A 19,570-nucleotide genomic window follows, 5' to 3' on the forward strand; every position below is an offset into this window, starting at 1 on the left:
TCCTGGGCTCTACACACCCTCCACCAACCTAGTCCCCATATATGGGGGACAAGAGGAGACCAACCTAGTCCCCATATATGGGGGACATGGGGAGACCAACCTAGTCCCCATATATGGGGGACATGGGGAGACCAACCTAGTCCCCATATATGGGGGACAAGGGGAGACCAACCTAGTCCCCATATATGGGGGACAAGGGGAGAGCAACGGACTGTGTGTCCAAGTTGCTCCTTTACAACTGACAGGGGGGAGTTTCCCTGGTTGGACGTATAGTGCGTGGAAGGAACACGTTATTCCAACCAGTTCCTTTCCCCTCCATCAGGCGCCCCGGCTGGCCAGGGGGAGGCAGTTTAGTCGTTCTACTTTCAGTCAGGGGGTGGCGGGCAACTGTGATGATGGAGAGAGAGAGAGAGAGAGAGGGGGGGGGGGCCGCCGTGATTTTCACGCTCACTTCCAGAGGGCCACATTACATAGCAGAACTGCAGAAGCCTCTTTATCGCCATTTTTTTTTTTTCATTTTTTTTATGTCACACACCGAAGTAGAAAAAAGTAGCAGTTCTACAAGCTCAAAAACGTGTCGCACTTTTGAGCTAATATAGGAGAACTGCTATTTTTGCTTTATTTTAATTGGAGTGAGTCCTGGATAATTTTCATTCTATCATGTATTCATTGATTATAACCATTACAATTCGAGTTAGGGGTGTTGTTTGTTAATAATGTTCACAAGTATAAACGTGTACAATACATTTCATGGCCAATAGTGGTTATACCCCGTTGAGATGAAGAAACTGCCAGCACTCATTATGTCATTATGTCCTTATGCATGATTTTATTTACCTCCTGAGACTGAAAACGTACGCGTTGTTTCGGCCCGTCTTGGCCGTCCTCAGCGTTTGTTGTGACACAGTTTGTTTGAACCTGGAGTGTTGCGGGTTGTCTGCTACGGCAGTGCTTCTCTCTAATATTGCCCAAATCATATGCACAGCTAAAAGTAAACATTCACGTAATAATATTGCCAGACATTAGCCTAGACTCGAGGCACGGCTAAAATAAACATCAAGAACAGAGAAATATGTTTGTTCCCTTTGCCAAACTTCTCAAGGAACACCCTTCTCTCTCTAGACTTTAACCCATTCTGACCTGAGATCAGATTCATACGAGGTTTCCACTGGACACACACTGGTCTGATGAACCCATTCTGACCTGAGATCAGATTCTAAAAAATGTCAGTCGTTCTTCGATTTTTCAAAAATAGCAGACCTACAAGCTCGTAGCGCGCCACTCGGTGGCGCGCTATGAGCTTGTAGATCTGCTATTTTAGATAAATCGCCAACATGTGGTGCAAGTCTTTGAATATATTCTTTCAGAGCAAACGTTTTGAACTCAAATCTTTGCTTTCGGGGGGGGGTCCCTGGAAGAACATATTTCCAGATGGGGGTCGGCGGCCAATTACATATAATGTTTGGGGTCCTTGACATGAAATATTGAGCACCACTGATATAGAAACATGAGTTATTTCAGAAAACTGTCAGTATTTTAACAGAAATGGAAGGTTCTCAATTCTCATGATCCTTTCCAAGTGCAGAAACCCCTCCCTGACAGCTAAAGCTTCTAGGAAATCCCGAAGAGCCCTATTACTTCTCGGGCCATTTGTCTCCCTGCCTAGACATCATTAGAATACTTAAAGGATATAAGATCAGACAGCAAATCCCATCTCAAGCATTGTTGTTTCTTGTTCAGTTTTAATAGCATCTCTTTTTAGTTTGCTTTGACTTTGTTGTTTCTTATTTGATCAGATTTAGCCTCCGTGCTGAAAAGCAGACACCCGGTGTGTCGCAGAGCAACAGAGCTGCTTCATGTACTGTATTAGACCTAGAAAGGCCTGTGATCATTTAATTAACTTCGTACGTTTTTTCATGTATCAGAGGCATAGAACGGTCTGCTTAACTTCTGTTCGGGTTTACAAAATTGGCGGCCTAAATGTGATAAATGCTCCGTTTGTACTCGCCCATTAAATAATTCCAAAGACGTGGAGTGAGATATTGTCCTCTAGTTTCACATCCATGTGAAAGTTCTGGCACAAAACGTGTGTTTAGTCAATTATCTCCACTTTATCACGAGCTGCACACGGACGTCTTTCTCTCCGGGCGAGGGGGGGGCAGAATGACCGATGAACTGATTTTACGAATACGTCCTGTTTACCGCAGACGTCATCACCAATTGACCAGGGAAACACAAAAGTTTGGGTCACACAATTGGCAGGTGGTGTGATTAATTACCCAGCACCTATCGCAAGGCACCTGCCAATTGTGTGACCCAAACTTTTTTTGGGTTTCCCTGGTCAATTATTGGTGATGACGTCTGCGGTAAACGGGACGTATTCGTAAAATCAGCCCAGCGATCATTCCGGGCCCTTTTTTGATTTCAGGTCAAAAATGGGTTAATTGCAGTGATGCAAATAGGTTTTCAATGTAATGAGTCCCGGGATGCAGGGATGGTCTTTTAGAAATGAGTCCCAGGATGCAGGGATGGTCTTTTAGAAATGAGTCCCAGGATGCAGGGATGGTCTTTTAGAAATGAGTCCCGGGATGCAGGGATGGTCTTTTAGAAATGAGTCCCGGGATGCAGGGATGGTCTTTTAGAAATGAGTCCCGGGATGCAGGGATGGTCTTTTAGATGAGTCCCAGGATGCAGGGATGGTCTTTTAGAAATGAGTCCCGGGATGCAGGGATGGTCTTTTAGATGAGTCCCAGGATGCAGGGATGGTCTTTTAGAAATGAGTCCCGGGATGCAGGGATGGTCTTTTAGAAATGAGTCCCAGGATGCAGGGATGGTCTTTTAGAAATGAGTCCCGGGATGCAGGGATGGTCTTTTAGAAATGAGTCCCAGGATGCAGGGATGGTCTTTTAGAAATGAGTCCCAGGATGCAGGGATGGTCTTTTAGAAATGAGTCCCAGGATGCAGGGATGGTCTTTTAGAAATGAGTCCCAGGATGCAGGGATGGTCTTTTAGAAATGAGTCCCAGGATGCAGGGATGGTCTTTTAGAAATGAGTCCCAGGATGCAGGGATGGTCTTTTAGAAATGAGTCCCAGGATGCAGGGATGGTCTTTTAGAAATGAGTCCCACTTCAACCACGTTAGGAGTCATATTTGGCCATTTTTTACAAATTGCAGCATTTAACTCCCATTTCATTTTATATGGTCATAATGTGGTTATATTCATGTAGAAAACGAGAAGAAATCATTATTATGACTAAAGCTAGCAAAATAAACTAGAATAAAGAGTACAGTAGAGCATCCTGTGGATGCAGAGGTCGTTGTTTTATTGCGTCCCTTAACTATAAACTGTGTTTTGGGATGCAAAATGCACCCTATTTTAATCTCTGTGATTGGCTTTGTTTGTTTTTGATCGGTTATGCCGTCGTTGGCCCTTTTTTGGGGGGTGTGTCCGTCTGTGTGCTTCAACTAACTTGTCATTTACCCCATTTTGGTGTTTTAAGCATTATGTTGTACTTTTAGCTATTGAAAAATCGCATATCTACAAGCTCATAGCTTATAGATATGCAATTTCTTTTAAATCGTATACATGTGGCGCAAATCTTATATTCTTTCCAGAAATCTTTGTTTCTGGAGGGTCCCTGGAACAACATATTTTCAGACGGGGGTCGGTGGACAATTACATATAGTTTCTGGGGTCCTTGACATGAAATATTGAGCACCACTGATATCGAAACATGGGTATTTCAGAAAACTGTCAGGATTTAGAAGATATTTTGTACATTTCGAAGTCAGGCCCAAATGCGGGTTAAATCTCTGTGTGCAGGGTGTTGTGTTAGGTGTCTGTCTGTGTTACACAGTACACACACACACACACACGCTATCTTGGTGCTCTGTGTCACGCTGAAGTACTAACTGTCTGTAATCCTAGCTGAGGGAGAGAGAGACTCAGCCCCATGATCTGGGAAACTGGATGTTGTCAAGGTCAGGAGAATGATCCAGCCGTCTGTCTGTCTGTCTGTCCTCCCTCGGCTTCTCTTCCCCAGCATCAGTTCAGTCCGTGCTGTCGGACATTTCTTCAGAAAGGCAGCTACATTCCGTTGCTTTTAGATTCCGTTGCTTTTAGATTCTGTTGCTTTTAGATTCCGTTGCTTTTAGATTCTGTTGCGTTTAGATTCTGTTGCTTTTAGATTCCGTTGCGTTTAGATTCTGTTGCTTTTAGATTCCGTTGCGTTTAGATTCTGTTGCTTTTAGATTCCGTTGCGTTTAGATTCTGTTGCTTTTAGATTCCGTTGCGTTTAGATTCTGTTGCTTTTAGATTCCGTTGCGTTTAGATTCCGTTGCGTTTAGATTCCGTTGCGTTTAGATTCTGTTGCGTTTAGATTCCGTTGCTTTTAGATTCCGTTGCGTTTAGATTCCGTTGCGTTTAGATTCCGTTGCGTTTAGATTCTGTTGCGTTTAGATTCCATTGCTTTTAGATTCCGTTGGGTTTAGATTCTGTTGCTTTTAGATTCTGTTGCTTTTAGATTCTGTTGCTTTTAGATTCCGTTGCTTTTAGATTCCGTTGCGTTTAGATTCTGTTGCGTTTAGATTCTGTTGCGTTTAGATTCTGTTGCGTTTAGATTCCGTTGCTTTTAGATTCCGTTGCATTTAGATTCCGTTGCGTTTAGATTCTGTTGCGTTTAGATTCTGTTGCTTTTAGATTCCGTTGCTTTTAGATTCTGTTGCGTATAGATTCTGTTGCGTTTAGATTCTGTTGGGTTTAGATTCTGTTGCTTTTAGATTCCGTTGCTTTTAGATTCCGTTGCTTTTAGATTCTGTTGCTTTTAGATTCCGTTGCTTTTAGATTCTGTTGCTTTTAGATTCCGTTGGGTTTAGATTCTGTTGGGTTTAGATTCTGTTGCTTTTAGATTCCGTTGCTTTTAGATTCTGTTGCTTTTAGATTCCGTTGCGTTTAGATTCTGTTGGGTTTAGATTCCGTTGCGTTTAGATTCTGTTGCGTTTAGATTCCGTTGCTTTTAGATTCCGTTGGGTTTAGATTCTGTTGGGTTTAGATTCTGTTGCTTTTAGATTCCGTTGCGTTTAGATTCCGTTGCGTTTAGATTCCGTTGCTTTTAGATTCTGTTGCTTTTAGATTCCGTTGCTTTTAGATTCCGTTGGGTTTAGATTCCGTTGCTTTTAGATTCCGTTGCTTTTAGATTCCGTTGGGTTTAGATTCTGTTGGGTTTAGATTCTGTTGCTTTTAGATTCCGTTGCTTTTAGATTCTGTTGCTTTTAGATTCCGTTGCGTTTAGATTCCATTGCTTTTAGATTCCGTTGCGTTTAGATTCCATTGCTTTTAGATTCCGTTGCGTTTAGATTCTGTTGCTTTTAGATTCCGTTGCTTTTAGATTCCGTTGCGTTTAGATTCTGTTGCTTTTAGATTCCGTTGCTTTTCAAAGCTCTGATGTTCGTGTCAAAAGCGAAAAGAAGGATGTTGCTCATCTTCTTTCCTCATTCTTCAATTTACAATTCAGGCATTTATCAGACACTCTTAATCCAGAGCAACTTACATTAAGCAAGAACAAAAAGCATGGCAATGCATCACATTCAGCTATTAGTGTACAGTTTCGTCTTACACAAACATTCAATTCCATTTCACAAGGAATGGAAAATGTACGTTTTATGTGGACGAGCAAATCGGCTGTTTCTGTCCTACACAAATTCCCATTGACACTGAATGGAGAATCTACGTCATATGTTTCTGAGCAAATGGACATGATACGTCATGATGATGTACGATGAAAAGAGCGCCCCTCACTTCACACGGGTGTGATTTTGTTAACCACATCTGGTGTATTGACTCTGATAAAGGATCAAGTTGAAAGCTTAACGATAAGTTAGGTCTATGCTTTAAGTGATTATTGTTCCTTTTTTGTAGTTTTATTCTGTAATTGTTTTTGTACTCTCATATAGCAAGTGAATGAATAAATTAGCCTTCTCACTTACCAGTAAGACTCCCTGAGGGCGAGGGGGTGTGCACGCGTCAGACTGGGTGACAGCAGACTGCTGGGAGAAGGCTGGCGCTTTGACATGAAGGGGTCAGATCAACATATGGAAAGAATTCTGTACTGGCCAGTGGCCAGCCATATACAGTATGGAGTGTGTCTTGAGTGTACAGGGTTTAATGAGGTCAGATCAACATATGGAATGTCAGAACAGGTCGGCTCCATTTAAGGAGATCTAAGGGTGGCAGCGGGGACAGTGTCTTGAGTGTTAATTGTTAATTTAGCATTGAGATGAAACTTCATTTGTTTATCGCACTGGTGCCTTTATGTGAATGTATTTTTAATAATAATAATAATAATAATATACCAATTTATAATTACTTAGTTTTTGTATACAGTATGGATTATTTTGTAAATTTTAACCTTTATTTAACCACAAAAAAACACATTGAGACTTCGTCTCTTTTACGGAGCTGTGGGAACTGGCCAAGAGGCAGATATAACATGTCACTTCAATGCGACATAGTTCATGTCACATTACACAACAGCTTCCATGCATCCGTGACGCACCTCAAAGAACCTATACAATATTATACAACATACGTAGCTGAGTTTAGCTTTTTTGAGTGGTGCAACCACTCCAAGGAACAGCAATGTCCGTGTCCGCCTATGTGTTCACCTATGTGTTCGCCTATGTATGTCTTAATGAGCACGAGTATGACTATTAGTACCAGTAGGGGTGCTGTTGTGCCAGAAAGAGAGATAGTGAGAGAGAGAGGGAGAGAGAGAGAGAGAGAGAGGAGGGGGGAGAGGGGAGTTGCAACACTCTACTATTTTCTCTCAGAGAGAGAAACGAGGATGAAAATGGAAAAAGCTATTGTGGCATCATTGACAACGCTACGTTCTATTGGAGCCGTGTTATACTGAAAGCACAATAATGACACGCTACGTTCTATTGGAGCCGTGGTATACTCAAAGCACAATAATGACACGCTACGTTCTATTGGAGCCGTGGTATACTCAAAGCACAATAATGACACGCTACGTCGTTCTATTGGAGCCCGTGGTATACTCAAAGCACAATAATAATGACACGCTACGTTCTATTGGAGGCCGTGGTATACTCAAAGCACAACAATGACACGCTACGTTCTATTGGAGCCGTGGTATACTCAAAGCACAACAATGACACGCTACGTTCTATTGGAGCCGTGCTATACTCAAAGCACAACAATGACACGCTACGTTCTATTGGAGCCGTGCTATACTCAAAGCACAATAATGACACGCTACGTTCTATTGGAGTCGTGGTATACTCAAAGCACAATAATGACACGCTACGTTCTATTGGAGTCGTGGTATACTCAAAGCACAATAATGACACGCTACGTTCTATTGGAGTCGTGGTATACTCAAAGCACAATAATGACACGCTACGTTCTATTGGAGCCGTGCTATACTCAAAGCACAACAATGACACGCTACGTTCTATTGGAGCCGTGGTATACTCAAAGCACAATAATGACGCAGCCAGGCCGCACTGGGAATATAACTCCTTCAGCTGGACGGGATTGGGTGTTGCTTTACGACCTTTAGCAGCACAGAGAGAGAGGGAGAGAGAGAGAGGGGGAGAGAGAGAGAAAGAGAGAAGGGGGGGGGAGAGAGAGAGGGATATGACGGAGCGTTGAACAGCCAGAGGGGAAAGTAAGGACTAGATCACTGAAGAAGACTAAATCAGGACACGGGCCTTTCTGTAGCTCCGTGCACGGCAGCGAGGAACCTGTCATGGCCACCATGGTACTTTCAGCGCCGGACGCCACAACAACTTTATGACAACGGCATGATGAAAGGTACCCTGACTGTACTTTATGACAACAGCATGATGAAAGGTACCCTGTACTGTACTTTATGACAACGGCATGATGAAAGGTACCCTGTACTGTACTTGGCGTCACGCGTCAGTGTTTTGTATTTGTGTTCGAAATGGATCTATGTCAGCCAGGTCACATCTCGCTAGCATTATTTCAAAATGGCTTGGCTTAAAATGTGCCATTTTTCTGACTGTATTCAACAAATAACTCTTTTGCAGTAAAAAAGGGGGGAAGGTTGTATCTGACACGTGGTTGTCGTCGAGGCAAACATGGTTGTTGTCTGCTGTGTGGCACAGTCTATTTTAGAAGGCACTTCTATGAGTTTGCTGAGTTCACTATTGTGTGTGTGTGTGGGGGTGTGTGTGTGTGGGTGTGTGTGTGTGTGTGTGTGTGTGTGTGGGGTGTGTGTGTGTGTGTGTGTTTATGTGTGGGGTGTGTGTGTGTGTGTGTGTGCGCCCGAGTGCATTGGCCTGACCCACTTGTGCATGCCAGTGCATTGGTAGCATTGCTACGAGCAATGTGACTTCGTGAGCAGGTGCAGCTGATTCTGTTTGTGTGTGAATGTGAGATTGTTTCTGCTCTAAATGTGTGTGTGTGTGTGTGTGTGTGTGTGTCACACCGCACTTTGTCAATTTCAATAAAGTCATGTAACACACAGACACGTTGCTGAATTGTGTAATTATTGGAGTTTTTAGATAAGTTATTTGATTTCTTATATAATATATAAAAAATCGAATTTTGATGACTTTGAGGTGATATAGTCAATGCAGTGACATTGACAACAATTTTCAGCAAAGTGAGAACGCGGTACAACAACGTATTAATTAGGTAGTGTACGGTAGATTAAAATTGTGGCGTTAATTTAAACGATAAGATGAATGTCCATTTGTGGCAGAGCTTCATTTAAAACATGCCTGGGTGATCGCTGCACGCGTGCTGACATGATGGCTTAACAAGTAGTGGCACGTCTGGTAAAGGTTTGAACTATGACTTGTGAGTAAATGAGTCAATTTGTGTTTTTCTTATTGTCCAGATGTGTTTGTGGACTGGAAGCAGAACGCCAACGAGGTGATCGTCAGACTGCGCTGCGGAGACGGCGTTCAGAGGACCGAGGATGTCGCCACGACCTTCACCGATACACACTGTCACGCCCACCTCCCAGGTACGACCTTCACCGATACACACTGCCACGCCCACCTCCCAGGTACGGAATAGGACTTACGTAGGCCTCTTTTACACGGCGACCATCTCCAGATAAAACGTCAAAGTCCCGTTGCGTTCTCATTTTGTATCGACCCTTTACACGAGAACGCACACTTTATGAAAACGCTATAATGTCGCTAGGTGGCGGTAACGGGCTGCCGAATAGACCAGTCACCCACGTTACGTTACGTACAAGAAGAAGAGCCAGCTCCCCCTTCACACAACAGGCAGCACAGAGCATGCCACGGGATGGATATATATTTTATAATACATTAGGCTACATAAACGCTGCTGCCGCCTATCGCAAGGCATTTTATTTACATCATGGTTTTACATTCACCATCGCTGATGAGCAGCGCTTTGTAGGCGAGGAGGGAGGCTTGTTCAGGAACTCCATTATATCATATATATATCTATGTATGGCTCTGCATTAATGTAATAAACATATATGCTCTGTGAGCCAACGTAAGCCATGATGTCATAAGTTTTGCGGATTCACCGTTTTGCCTGTTTACACGGAGAAGGGATAAAACGGCGTTCTCAAAGATTTCCACTCTGGAAAGTGTTTTCACTTTGTTGCGTTTTCACCTCCTAAAAACACCGTTCTCGTGTAAAAGGACATCAGCAAACGATACTTTATTTTGCCGTTTTATCTGAACACCATTCTCGTGTAAAGACCACCTTAAAACATTTCAAACAAAACTTCGGTACTGGGTGTAGGTAATAATAATATGGGCTTGAAGGGAAAACAAGAAATGTCCGTTTACTGGCAGAAACATGAATCCTTTCCAATGACACCACATTCATCAATCTAAGATGATGCCGTTTAGTCTGTTTTGAGTGAAATAATATTTCAATTTGACTCTTCTAAACGTAACTATTTTTCTGCTAAAAAAACGACATTGGAAGACTTTTAGAAGAAATCACAGTTTGCCTAGGACGACATTGGACGAGATAAGAGATTATAATGAGATTACATTATAATGTATAATGAGATTACATTATAATGCATCCAGAATCGCCAGTATTATATTTAGCGCTTCTGGGCGTCTCCGTCACCTGGCAACGCTTTGCTTCTGTGTTGTGGCATCATTTCCGTCCACTCTATCTTCAGCGTCGCATCGTGACGCATCGTGAGCTTGTAGATCGGCTATTTTTCAGCATGCAACCAAGTGTAAAATGACTTATACTGGATCTCTGTTTGGAAGGGTCCACTAGTCCCCTTCCTAACATCTTAATCAAGTTTTTATTTGACAAAATTGTCAGTATATTTAGTCTTGGTTTTTTGTCATCATAGCTTAGGTTTCATTTAGTTTCCATTTCGTTTTCGTCAGTGAAAAATGGTAGTCGACGGACATTTTTCGCCTTCGTTTTAGTCGACGAAATCAACACTGTGTGTGTGTGTGTGTGTGTGTGTGTGTTTCAGATGGGCGTGAGTGGGGCTGTCGTCTGCAGGAGGACATCGAGGCGTCCTGCAGCAGAGTCCAGTACAAGGAGAAGGGAGGCTTCCTGCTCCTCACCATGCACAAGAAGATCCCCTTCCACACCTGGCCCTGCCTCATGGTCAGTCCATTTAGCACTGTCCCCTTCCACACCTGGCCCTGCCTCATGGTCAGTCCATTTAACACTGTCCCCTTCCACACCTGGCCCTGTGCCTCATGGTCAGTCCATTTAACACTGTCCCCTTCCACACCTGGCCCTGCCTCATGGTCAGTCCATTTAGCACTGTCCCCTTCCACACCTGGCCCTGTGCCTCATGGTCAGTCCATTTAACACTGTCCCCTTCCACACCTGGCCCTGTGCCTCATGGTCAGTCCATTTAACACTGTCCCCTTCCACACCTGGCCCTGTGCCTCATGGTCAGTCCATTTAACACTGTCCCCTTCCACACCTGGCCCTGCCTCATGGTCAGTCCATTTAACCCATTCCACACCTGGCCCTGCCTCATGGTCAGTCCATTTAGCCCCTTCCACACCTGGCCCTGCCTCATGGTCAGTCCATTTAGCCCTGTCCCCTTCCACACCTGGCCCTGTGCCTCATGGTCAGTCCATTTAACCATAATAATCCATAATAAATATATTGCTCATTTTATATTCATCCATCCATCCATGCATCCATCTTCAACCGCTTATCCGTAGTCTGGTCGAGGGGGCAACAGCTCCACCAGAAAGCTCCAGACTTCCCTCTCCAGAGCAACATTACATTAGTGACTTTCTCCTGGGGGATTCCGAGACGTTCCAAGGCCAGTGAGTCCAACTGCGCCTTGGTCTGCCCCGGGGTCTCCCAGTGGGACGTGATCCTTGGTCTCCCCCGGGGTCTCCTCCCAGTGTGACGTGCGTCGAGGACTCCATCCATTCTTGAGTTGTCTTGACTTAGTTTTTCTTCCTTTTTTTGTCATTCTGTGTTTAGTCGAACAAGAAGGAGAAGGCCCCCCCGGTGACACCGGAGACCAAGACAAACAAGGAGCCGTTTGCCGTGCCTTCGGCGAGGAGCGATCCGACGCCCGTTCCCCGTTCTCCGTCGGTGGAGAAACCCAAACCGACCGCGGCGTCGTCGACGTCTCAGTCCCAACCGGCGCCACCTCTCCCTCCCTCGCCCGCGCACGGCGAGGCGAGGCGCGGCGGCGGTGGAAAGGAGCGGGGCGTCAAGCGCTCCCTGAAGAACAAGGCGACAGGTACAGTAGGCCACATGGAAAAATATACTATTTAAAAATATTTAATATAATATTTTTCCCTTAAAAAAAAAATTGTTGGTGGAAATTGATTATATTATCTGTATTTTGAGACCGATCCGATTTTTATGGCCAATTCCTACAGATTAATCGTGCTTCCTTACTTATTATTCTTGGCGAACGTAACCGTCGTTCTACGGAAGTATAGAAGAACTACAAATCACAGAATGTGCATTGGCTGCATCATCACGCTATGTACGACATCGTGGTAACATCGTATCGTCTCCACGATATTTATCACGATTATTATCGCCTCACCTCATTAGCGACAGGCGACAAGGACGATATTTATTAGGGATGCACCGTAAGGTAAATTCTTGGCCGAATACCGAATATAGAAAACAGTTGGCCGAAAACCGAATATCCGAATATGATTAATATTATATATCTTTTTTCCTACCATAGCGGTCATGGCCGTACCTTAAAACTACCTGATTTATGGCAAAATAAATGGTTATGGCAAAACTTAACTTAAATAATAATCACTATTATGGGTCCATAAAACATTTATTCAGCTCTTTTGAATGCATTAATAATTGCATACACTATTCGGTGATATATTTTCTGCCTATTCGGGCCGAAACCGAATAGGCCGAAAATCCATTTTTAGCCGTTTTCTGACGAATATTTTCTCCGGCCGAATATTCGGTGCATCACTAATATTTATCACGATTATTCTCGCCTCACCTCATTAGCGACGGGCGACAAGGCGGCGGCGGGAGACCCGGTCGCTGCGGCGAAGAACGGGGCCAATGGCGTCAACAACCAGCCAATGGCGACGGAGAAGCAGCCTGCGAGCGCGGTGGCCAGAGAACAGGAACCCAGTGCCAAGCGCAACGCCACCACGCGGCCCCTCGCCACCAAGGACGCCACCACCACCGCCGCCGCTAAGACCACGACGCCCTCTCCCAAGGCCGCTACTACGACGACTACGCCGCAGACACAGGGGGGGGGTCCGGCCGCCGCCGCTCGAAGCCCCTCCCCCTCGCAGACTCCCAGCGGCCGACGGGACGACGGCGGGGCGGAGAGGCTCGGCAACGGACAGGAGCTCAAACCGGTGGCCGCCGGTCACATGACCCACGGCATCAACACCACTCAGGTGAGATGTGGGTTTTTCTTGGGGGGGAAAAAACGCACCGACTTAAATGACAACTTTAGTTTTTTTTCAACCAAGGTTCATGTTTTAGGTTGTTATTAGAGAAAGTAAATTTTTTTTCCATTTGCTGCTTTCTTTTGTTTCAGGGATTTTAGCAGTTTTTTACATAATAAATCGCCATAATATTTTGTAAAAAAATACATATTTTGCCCCATGCTCGAATGCCCCTGTCAAAAAGAGCTAAAATCCCTAAAACTAAAGAAAGCAGCAAATTAAAAACATGAACCTTGGTTGAAAAAAACTAAAGTTGTCCTTTAAATGTCGTCAGGTCACACACTGTTCATTCACACGCAGCAGTCAGCTAGTTGGGGTCGCATTTTCTTTTTATGTAGATTTGTAGTGGGAATAAGTTGTAATAAGTAACGTAATTCAAATCAAACGGCAGAGCTTCTTCCTTCAGATACAGTTCACCTGGTAGATAAACATATTATTATTTTTAAACGTGCCGTCCATGTCCCGGTTTCAGGTGGCGGAGGAGAGGCGAGGCCAGTCCTCGGAAAGCCAGCACGGTTCTTCTGGGACTCCATCGGTCGGCGGCGGCGGCAGTAACCTCAACCTACCAGCAGCTGGCGCTAGTAGTGGCAGCGCTAACGCTAACGACCGCCTCAAACCCGCCGCCGCCGCCGTCGTCGTCGTGGGCTCCAGCAACGGAATCGTAGCGGCGGCTTCTTCTCTGGAAAGGCCGCCGACGTCGGGGGGAGAGTCGTCACCCCCCGCGGAGAGGACTGATCCTGGGCCGGAGAAAACCCCCGCCGCGGTGGAGGAGGAGGAGGAGGGGCGCGGTACCACGCTCAGGCCCCACGAAGGAGCTGACTCCAGAGGGTCGGGTTCGGTAGCAGCCGCGGGTCCGACTGCCAGGCACACCCAGGAGACCCAGCCGCTACCCGGGCTGTACCAGGAGAACCAGCCGCTACCTGGCCTGTCTCAGGAGACCCAGCAGCTTCCTGGCCTGTCTCACCAGACCCAGCAGCTTCCTGGCCTGTCCCACCAGACCCAGCAGCTTCCTGGCCTGTCTCAGGAGAACCAGCAGCTTCCTGGCCTGTCTCACCAGACCCAGCAGCTACCTGGCCTGTCTCAGGAGACCCAGCAGCTACCTGGCCTGTCCCACCAGACCCAGCAGCTTCCTGGCCTGTCCCACCAGACCCAGCAGCTTCCTGGCCTGTCCCACCAGACCCAGCAGCTACCTGGCCTGTCCCACCAGAGGCAGGGCAGCGGTGACGGCGAGGAGGAGAAGACGGACCGGTCCAAAGAGGAGCCTCCTCTGGACACCAAACAGGAGGAAGGTCAGTTCACATTCTAGAACCACCAGTAGTACTACCAGTACCCGGCCCGGCTCAGGGGTATAGAGTGGCTGGATGGTAACCAACCGCAAAGGTTGCCAGTTCGATCCCTGTGGGCTCCCCCAGAGTTGGTGTCAAAGTGTCCTTGAGCAAGACTCTGAACCCCTAATTGCTCCTGATGTGCAGGTTGGTGCCTTGCATGGTTTCCGCTGCCATCGGTGTGTGAATGCGTGTGTGAATGTGCATTCTATGTAAAGCGCCTTGGATAAAGGCGCTATATAAATGCACCATTTAACTTTAGAGCATCACAGTGCCGAACAAAAAATTAGAAAGAAGGAAAAAAAAAAAAAAAAAGAAAGTAAGCATTTAGACCTGAGATCAGATTCTACAAAATAATTTCTTCTAAATCATGACCGTTTTCTGAAAATCCTACGATTCTATATCAGTGGTTCTCAAACCTTTTCATGTCAAGGACGCCCAGAATTATATGTAATTGGCCGCCGACCCCCATCTGAAAATATGTAGTTCCAGGGACCCCACTAGAAGCAAGGATTTGAGTTGAAAACGTTCACTGTGAAAGAATATATATTCAGATATTTGCGACACGTTTTCACGATTTTCTGAATCTTTTTTGCCAGGGTGCCAATGCTTCATTAGTATCGGACAGGATTAGTATAGGTTAAGAGACACCTTTCGGCGGTTAAAGGAGAATTCCGTGCGTTAGCATCTTTGTGCACAGTAAAAGCTAAAAGTGACCAGATTTGACTAAAAGACTGCCATCGCGCAAATTACAGCTTTTCACCAGAGGAGAAACACTTTTTTTATTTTTTTCAAAATGAGTTAATTGCACAGACAGACTCGTCACATACTAGAGCATGTCTGAATTAAAGTGTCGGAGCTGAAATTGACATGTAAATATGAAATAAATGCATAAACATGTAGCTAGGTGTAATGTTAGAGACCACAGAAGTAAACCTTTCAAGCCTGTTTTCTCAACTCGCTGTTTTCTGCAAGAGACATTACTCTATAAGCCATATCTCCAAAACTGGAGGGTCAAACTGAACAACCAATATGTCAATTTGAAGCTATGATTCCCTGCTTTCACATGACATGAAAAAACGAAAATTCAAAAACATCTGTGTCAATCTGGTCTCTTCTGTGTACTAACCCCCCCCCCCCTCTCTCCCCAGCCCCCGTGGAGCCCGTGGTGAACCTGCAGATGGTGAAGAACGACTCGTACGAGAAGGGCACGGACCTGATGGTGGTGAACGTGTACGTGAAGGGGGTCTGCCGGGACACGGCCAGGGTGCTCTTCAGGGAGCAGGACTTCACCCTCATCTTCCAGACCAGGTAACGCCCCGCGTCCCAAACGGTTACCATGTGGGTGGTGTGGGGGGGTCCCCACAGCAGATCAGTATAGAGCACCGAAGTCTGACGTCACTTTCAGTAGAGGGCGTCAGTCCCCAGGTTCATGTATTTGTTTAGTTGCATTGAAATCCCCATCGAGGCGATTTTAGATCGCCTCATATAACAACTGTGTTTGAAAGATAAACATGTCACCCCGGCCGCTTCACTCATATGGATATGAAGAATCAACTGACTGAGAGAAAACGCTAATGTTACTGCTGCTGAATTAGTTAGATTTTCGCTAGAAGCAGACTGTATCATATATGTGAGTGACTGACTGTTGCAAACGATACAGAGACACCTCCCTGACAATAACGCAGAGACAGCTTGTTTATTTTTGGACCACAACGCTTATAGTAGACATTAAGATCACCCCATGTTATTCTCCATAGAGAAATTACTTTCCGCGAACCAGGGGAATCTTCGGGATGAGCGAGTTACGTACGTCAGGACTTCGGTGCTCTATAGTACAGTTATTTTAGACGGATAGTATTTTAGACGGACTTATAGCTCGTTACGTAGACGGCACTAGAATTGCATTTCATGTAGTCATAGCACTTCATAGTACACATGTATATTGTATAATATATAATATAGTATGTATAGTTGACATAGATACTCCACTGTTACGTTCTTAGTTAATACGTGATTCATGATAACTACTTTTTTTATATATGTACATGTATGCCATGCTTTTTGTTCTTGCTTAATGTAAGTCGCTCTGGATCAAGAGCGTCTGCTAAATGCCTAAATTGTAAATTGTCCCCGGAGCATCCAGACCATTGTGAGCTTGTAGATCTTCTATTTTCATACGGCCAATATATATATATATATATATATATATATATATACATATAGATATAGGGCTGAAGTGGGCCATGTATGTTTTGTAATAATAATCTTAAATCTACTAAAAGTAGAACATTTGGATCCGAGTTGCAATGGAGTGGAAGTAAAAGTATTGGAAATTGGAAATACTCCAGTAAATTACAAATAAAAATGTACTTAGTTACTTTAACCCATTCTGACCTGAGATCAGATTCATACGAGGTTTCCAACTGGACACACACTGGTCTGATTAACCGATTCTGACCTGAGATCAGATTCTAAAAATGTCAGTCGTTCTTCGATTTTTCAAAAATAGCAGATCTACAAGCTCATAGCGCGCCACTCGGTGGCGCGCTATGAGCTTGTAGATCTGCTATTTTTCAATAGCTAAAGCATAACATGATGCCAACACCAAAATGGGTTCCCGTTCAGAATGGGTTAACAATACATGTGTACTTAGGTACTTTCCACCACTGCACATCGTCTAAAGGCTCATACATACTCCAGTTTTTGCTGATGGGTTATCACCATTTTAGGTGATAGCTTATCACCTAAAACGGTGATAAGAGTTGAGGCCATCATACTCGCGGTGATGTCCTTAAGGATTGACCCCGCCTCCCTGTGGTTTTACCCAACTTCTAGACCAATCAGTGAACGGGGTGATAGCTCCAGAGTGAAAAGACTGATAGTCTGATGGTAAAAACAGAGAGAGATGGGTCTGTGTCCGCGGTGATAGCTGATCATCACCGCCACTAAAGGCTCATACATAGTCTGGATTTACGGTGGTGGGGTGACCACCGAACTACAACATGACGTCACTGAGCCGCGGTGAAGAGCAAACCACCGCCAACGCTCCAGCCCTTCTCTCTGTTTTGACTCAGCACCGCTCAACGTTATTTCAGCTCCGGTGGTCAGCTCACCACCGAAAATCCAGACTATGAATAGGCCTTGATGGTGTAGTCTTCCAACCCTTTAAAAACTACACTGCGGTGATAACCTATCACCATAAACTGGAGTATGTATGAGCCTTAAGAGTTCAGTGGAACAGTCTTAAGAGTGACAGCTGACCTTGTTCTTTTCTCTCTTCGTTCTGTCACAGCGACGCTAATTTCCTGCGTCTCCATCCAGACTGTGGAGCGAACACGGTCTTCAAGTGGCAGGTCAAACTCAGGTAGGACACTTTCTTTCACAGGTAACGGCGTTTGGTCGTCATTCCGTACATAGCCTCGGTACTAGCTCTGGTCCATAGCTCTAATGCGTTTCATTTAGAGCTATGTTACTCTCAACTTCCGCCGCTCGCATGAATACAGACCAGCCTCTCCTCTTTAGCGTAAATAAAAAGAACGTTTTTGCTACTCACCAAAACAAAGGCGGGTTGTGTCATTGGAAAGCCTACTTTCCTTAGTGGACGCACTCTGAGCCCCCCCACCACACGTATAGACTGTACTTTTTGGCCAAAAGGGGGAAAAAATACTTTTAGTTACTCCGCTGCGCCTTATACCAGAGAACTGCCTCATAGAGAATATTTTTCCTCCAGTGAAAAAAAATCCCTTTCTGGCCAAAAAGTACAGTTTATACGTGTGGTGGGGGGCTCAGAGTGCTTCCACTAAGGAAAGTAGGCTTTCTAATGACACAACCCGCCTTTTGTTTTGGTGAGTAGCAAAAACGTTCTTTTTATTTATGCTAAAGAGTAGAGGCTGGTCTGCATTCATGCGAGCGGCGGAAGTTGAGAGTAACATAGCTCTAAATGAAACGCATTAGAGCTATGGACCAGAGCTAGCCTCGGTACTATACATGAAATGGAAGGCCGGGGGCTTTTCAGAGTAAAATCTGTCTCATCTGCTGGGCACTCAGTCTAGGGCCTTTATTCTGAAGAATTCCCCCGGCAACAAAAAAAAGTGTTAAAAAGGGCCATTTCACAGCTGGAAGAAACTGCAATCACTCAATGTAAATATGCTATTTGTAGTAGATAACAGTAGCATAATTTACATATAATTCTGGGGTCCTTGACATGAAATAATTTGAGAACCACTGATATAGAAACATAGGGTTTTCAGAAAACGGTCATGATTTAGAAGACTTTATTTTATTTTATCGTCCTCAGGTCTAAATGGGTTAATTCCGGTTTTCTTAAAAAACTTATGTTTCTATGTCAGTTGGTGCTCAACCTTTTTCATGTCAAGGACCCCCAGAATTATCTGCATTTGGCCGCCGACCCCCATCTGAAAATATGTTGTTCCACAGGAACCTCACAGAAGCAAAGATTTGAGTTAAAAACGTTCACTGTGAAAGAATATATATATTCAAAGATTTGTGCCACATTTTCACGATTTTTCAAGAATAGCAGATCTACAAGCTCATAGCGTGCCACTCGGTGCCGCACTATGAGCTTGTAGATCTGCTATTTTTCAATAGCTAAAGTATAACATAATGCTTAAAGGACAACTTTTGTTTTAGGTTGTTATTAGAGAAACTAAAAGGTGGCTGTTAAATTTCTTTCATTTGCCGTTTTCTTTCGTTTTAGGGATTTTAGCTCTTTTTGACAGGGGGCGGGGGCATTCGAGCATGGGGCTAAATATGTATTTTTTCACAATGTTATGGCGATTTCATTTTTTATTTATTTACTATAGTCCTACTAGACCCCAAGAAATTACTTCTGGCCACAAAAGATCACAGGATCTATTGAATGTGACAAAGAAAGCAGCAAATGAAAAAAAAAAATAACACTCATCTTTTACTTTCTCTAACAACAACCTAAAACATGAACCTTGGTTGAAAAAAACTAAAGTTGTCTTTAAAACACCAAAAGGGGTTCCCGTTCAGAATGGGTTAAAATAAGCTCTCGTTACAAGAGAGGTGAAGTGGCCCTTTAGCTGAACTTGAGACGATGTCGTGTTTTAGGTCACGGTAATCTCCTGATTGACCCGATGTACTAATTAGCATATCGGTTTTTATTGGACTCTCGCCACAAAAGGACGTGCGTTGCTTCTGAGCCGCCTCATTGGATACGTCCGTTAGTGTTGTATTCTTCTGAGCGTCCTCATTGGATACGTCCGTTAGTGTTGTATTCTTCTGAGCGGTCTCATTGGATACGTCCGTTAGTGTTGTAT

The 19,570-nt window shown here is 44.6% G+C and overlaps 1 protein-coding gene across 7 annotated transcripts in view; it reads left to right on the plus strand.

Moving 5' to 3' along the window:
* Window positions 1-19,570, plus strand: part of usp19 (ubiquitin specific peptidase 19) — a 62,835-nt gene that overhangs the window by 4,198 nt on the left and 39,067 nt on the right. For 5 of the 7 annotated variants that reach the window (XM_080762765.1, XM_080762761.1, XM_080762762.1 and 2 more), the window contains exons 3-9: window positions 8,889-9,017; window positions 10,485-10,621; window positions 11,468-11,732; window positions 12,485-12,888; window positions 13,412-14,228; window positions 15,416-15,575; window positions 17,560-17,631. In XM_080762765.1, the coding sequence (XP_080618891.1) occupies window positions 8,889-9,017; window positions 10,485-10,621; window positions 11,468-11,732; window positions 12,485-12,888; window positions 13,412-14,228; window positions 15,416-15,575; window positions 17,560-17,631 (1,984 nt within the window). The other 2 variants (XM_080762766.1, XM_080762767.1) reach the window with 2 other exon arrangements.

The sequence above is a fragment of the Protomyctophum bolini genome, assembly GCF_963924005.1.
Source record: "Protomyctophum bolini genome assembly, chromosome: 5".
Taxonomy (NCBI): Eukaryota; Metazoa; Chordata; class Actinopteri; order Myctophiformes; family Myctophidae; genus Protomyctophum; species Protomyctophum bolini.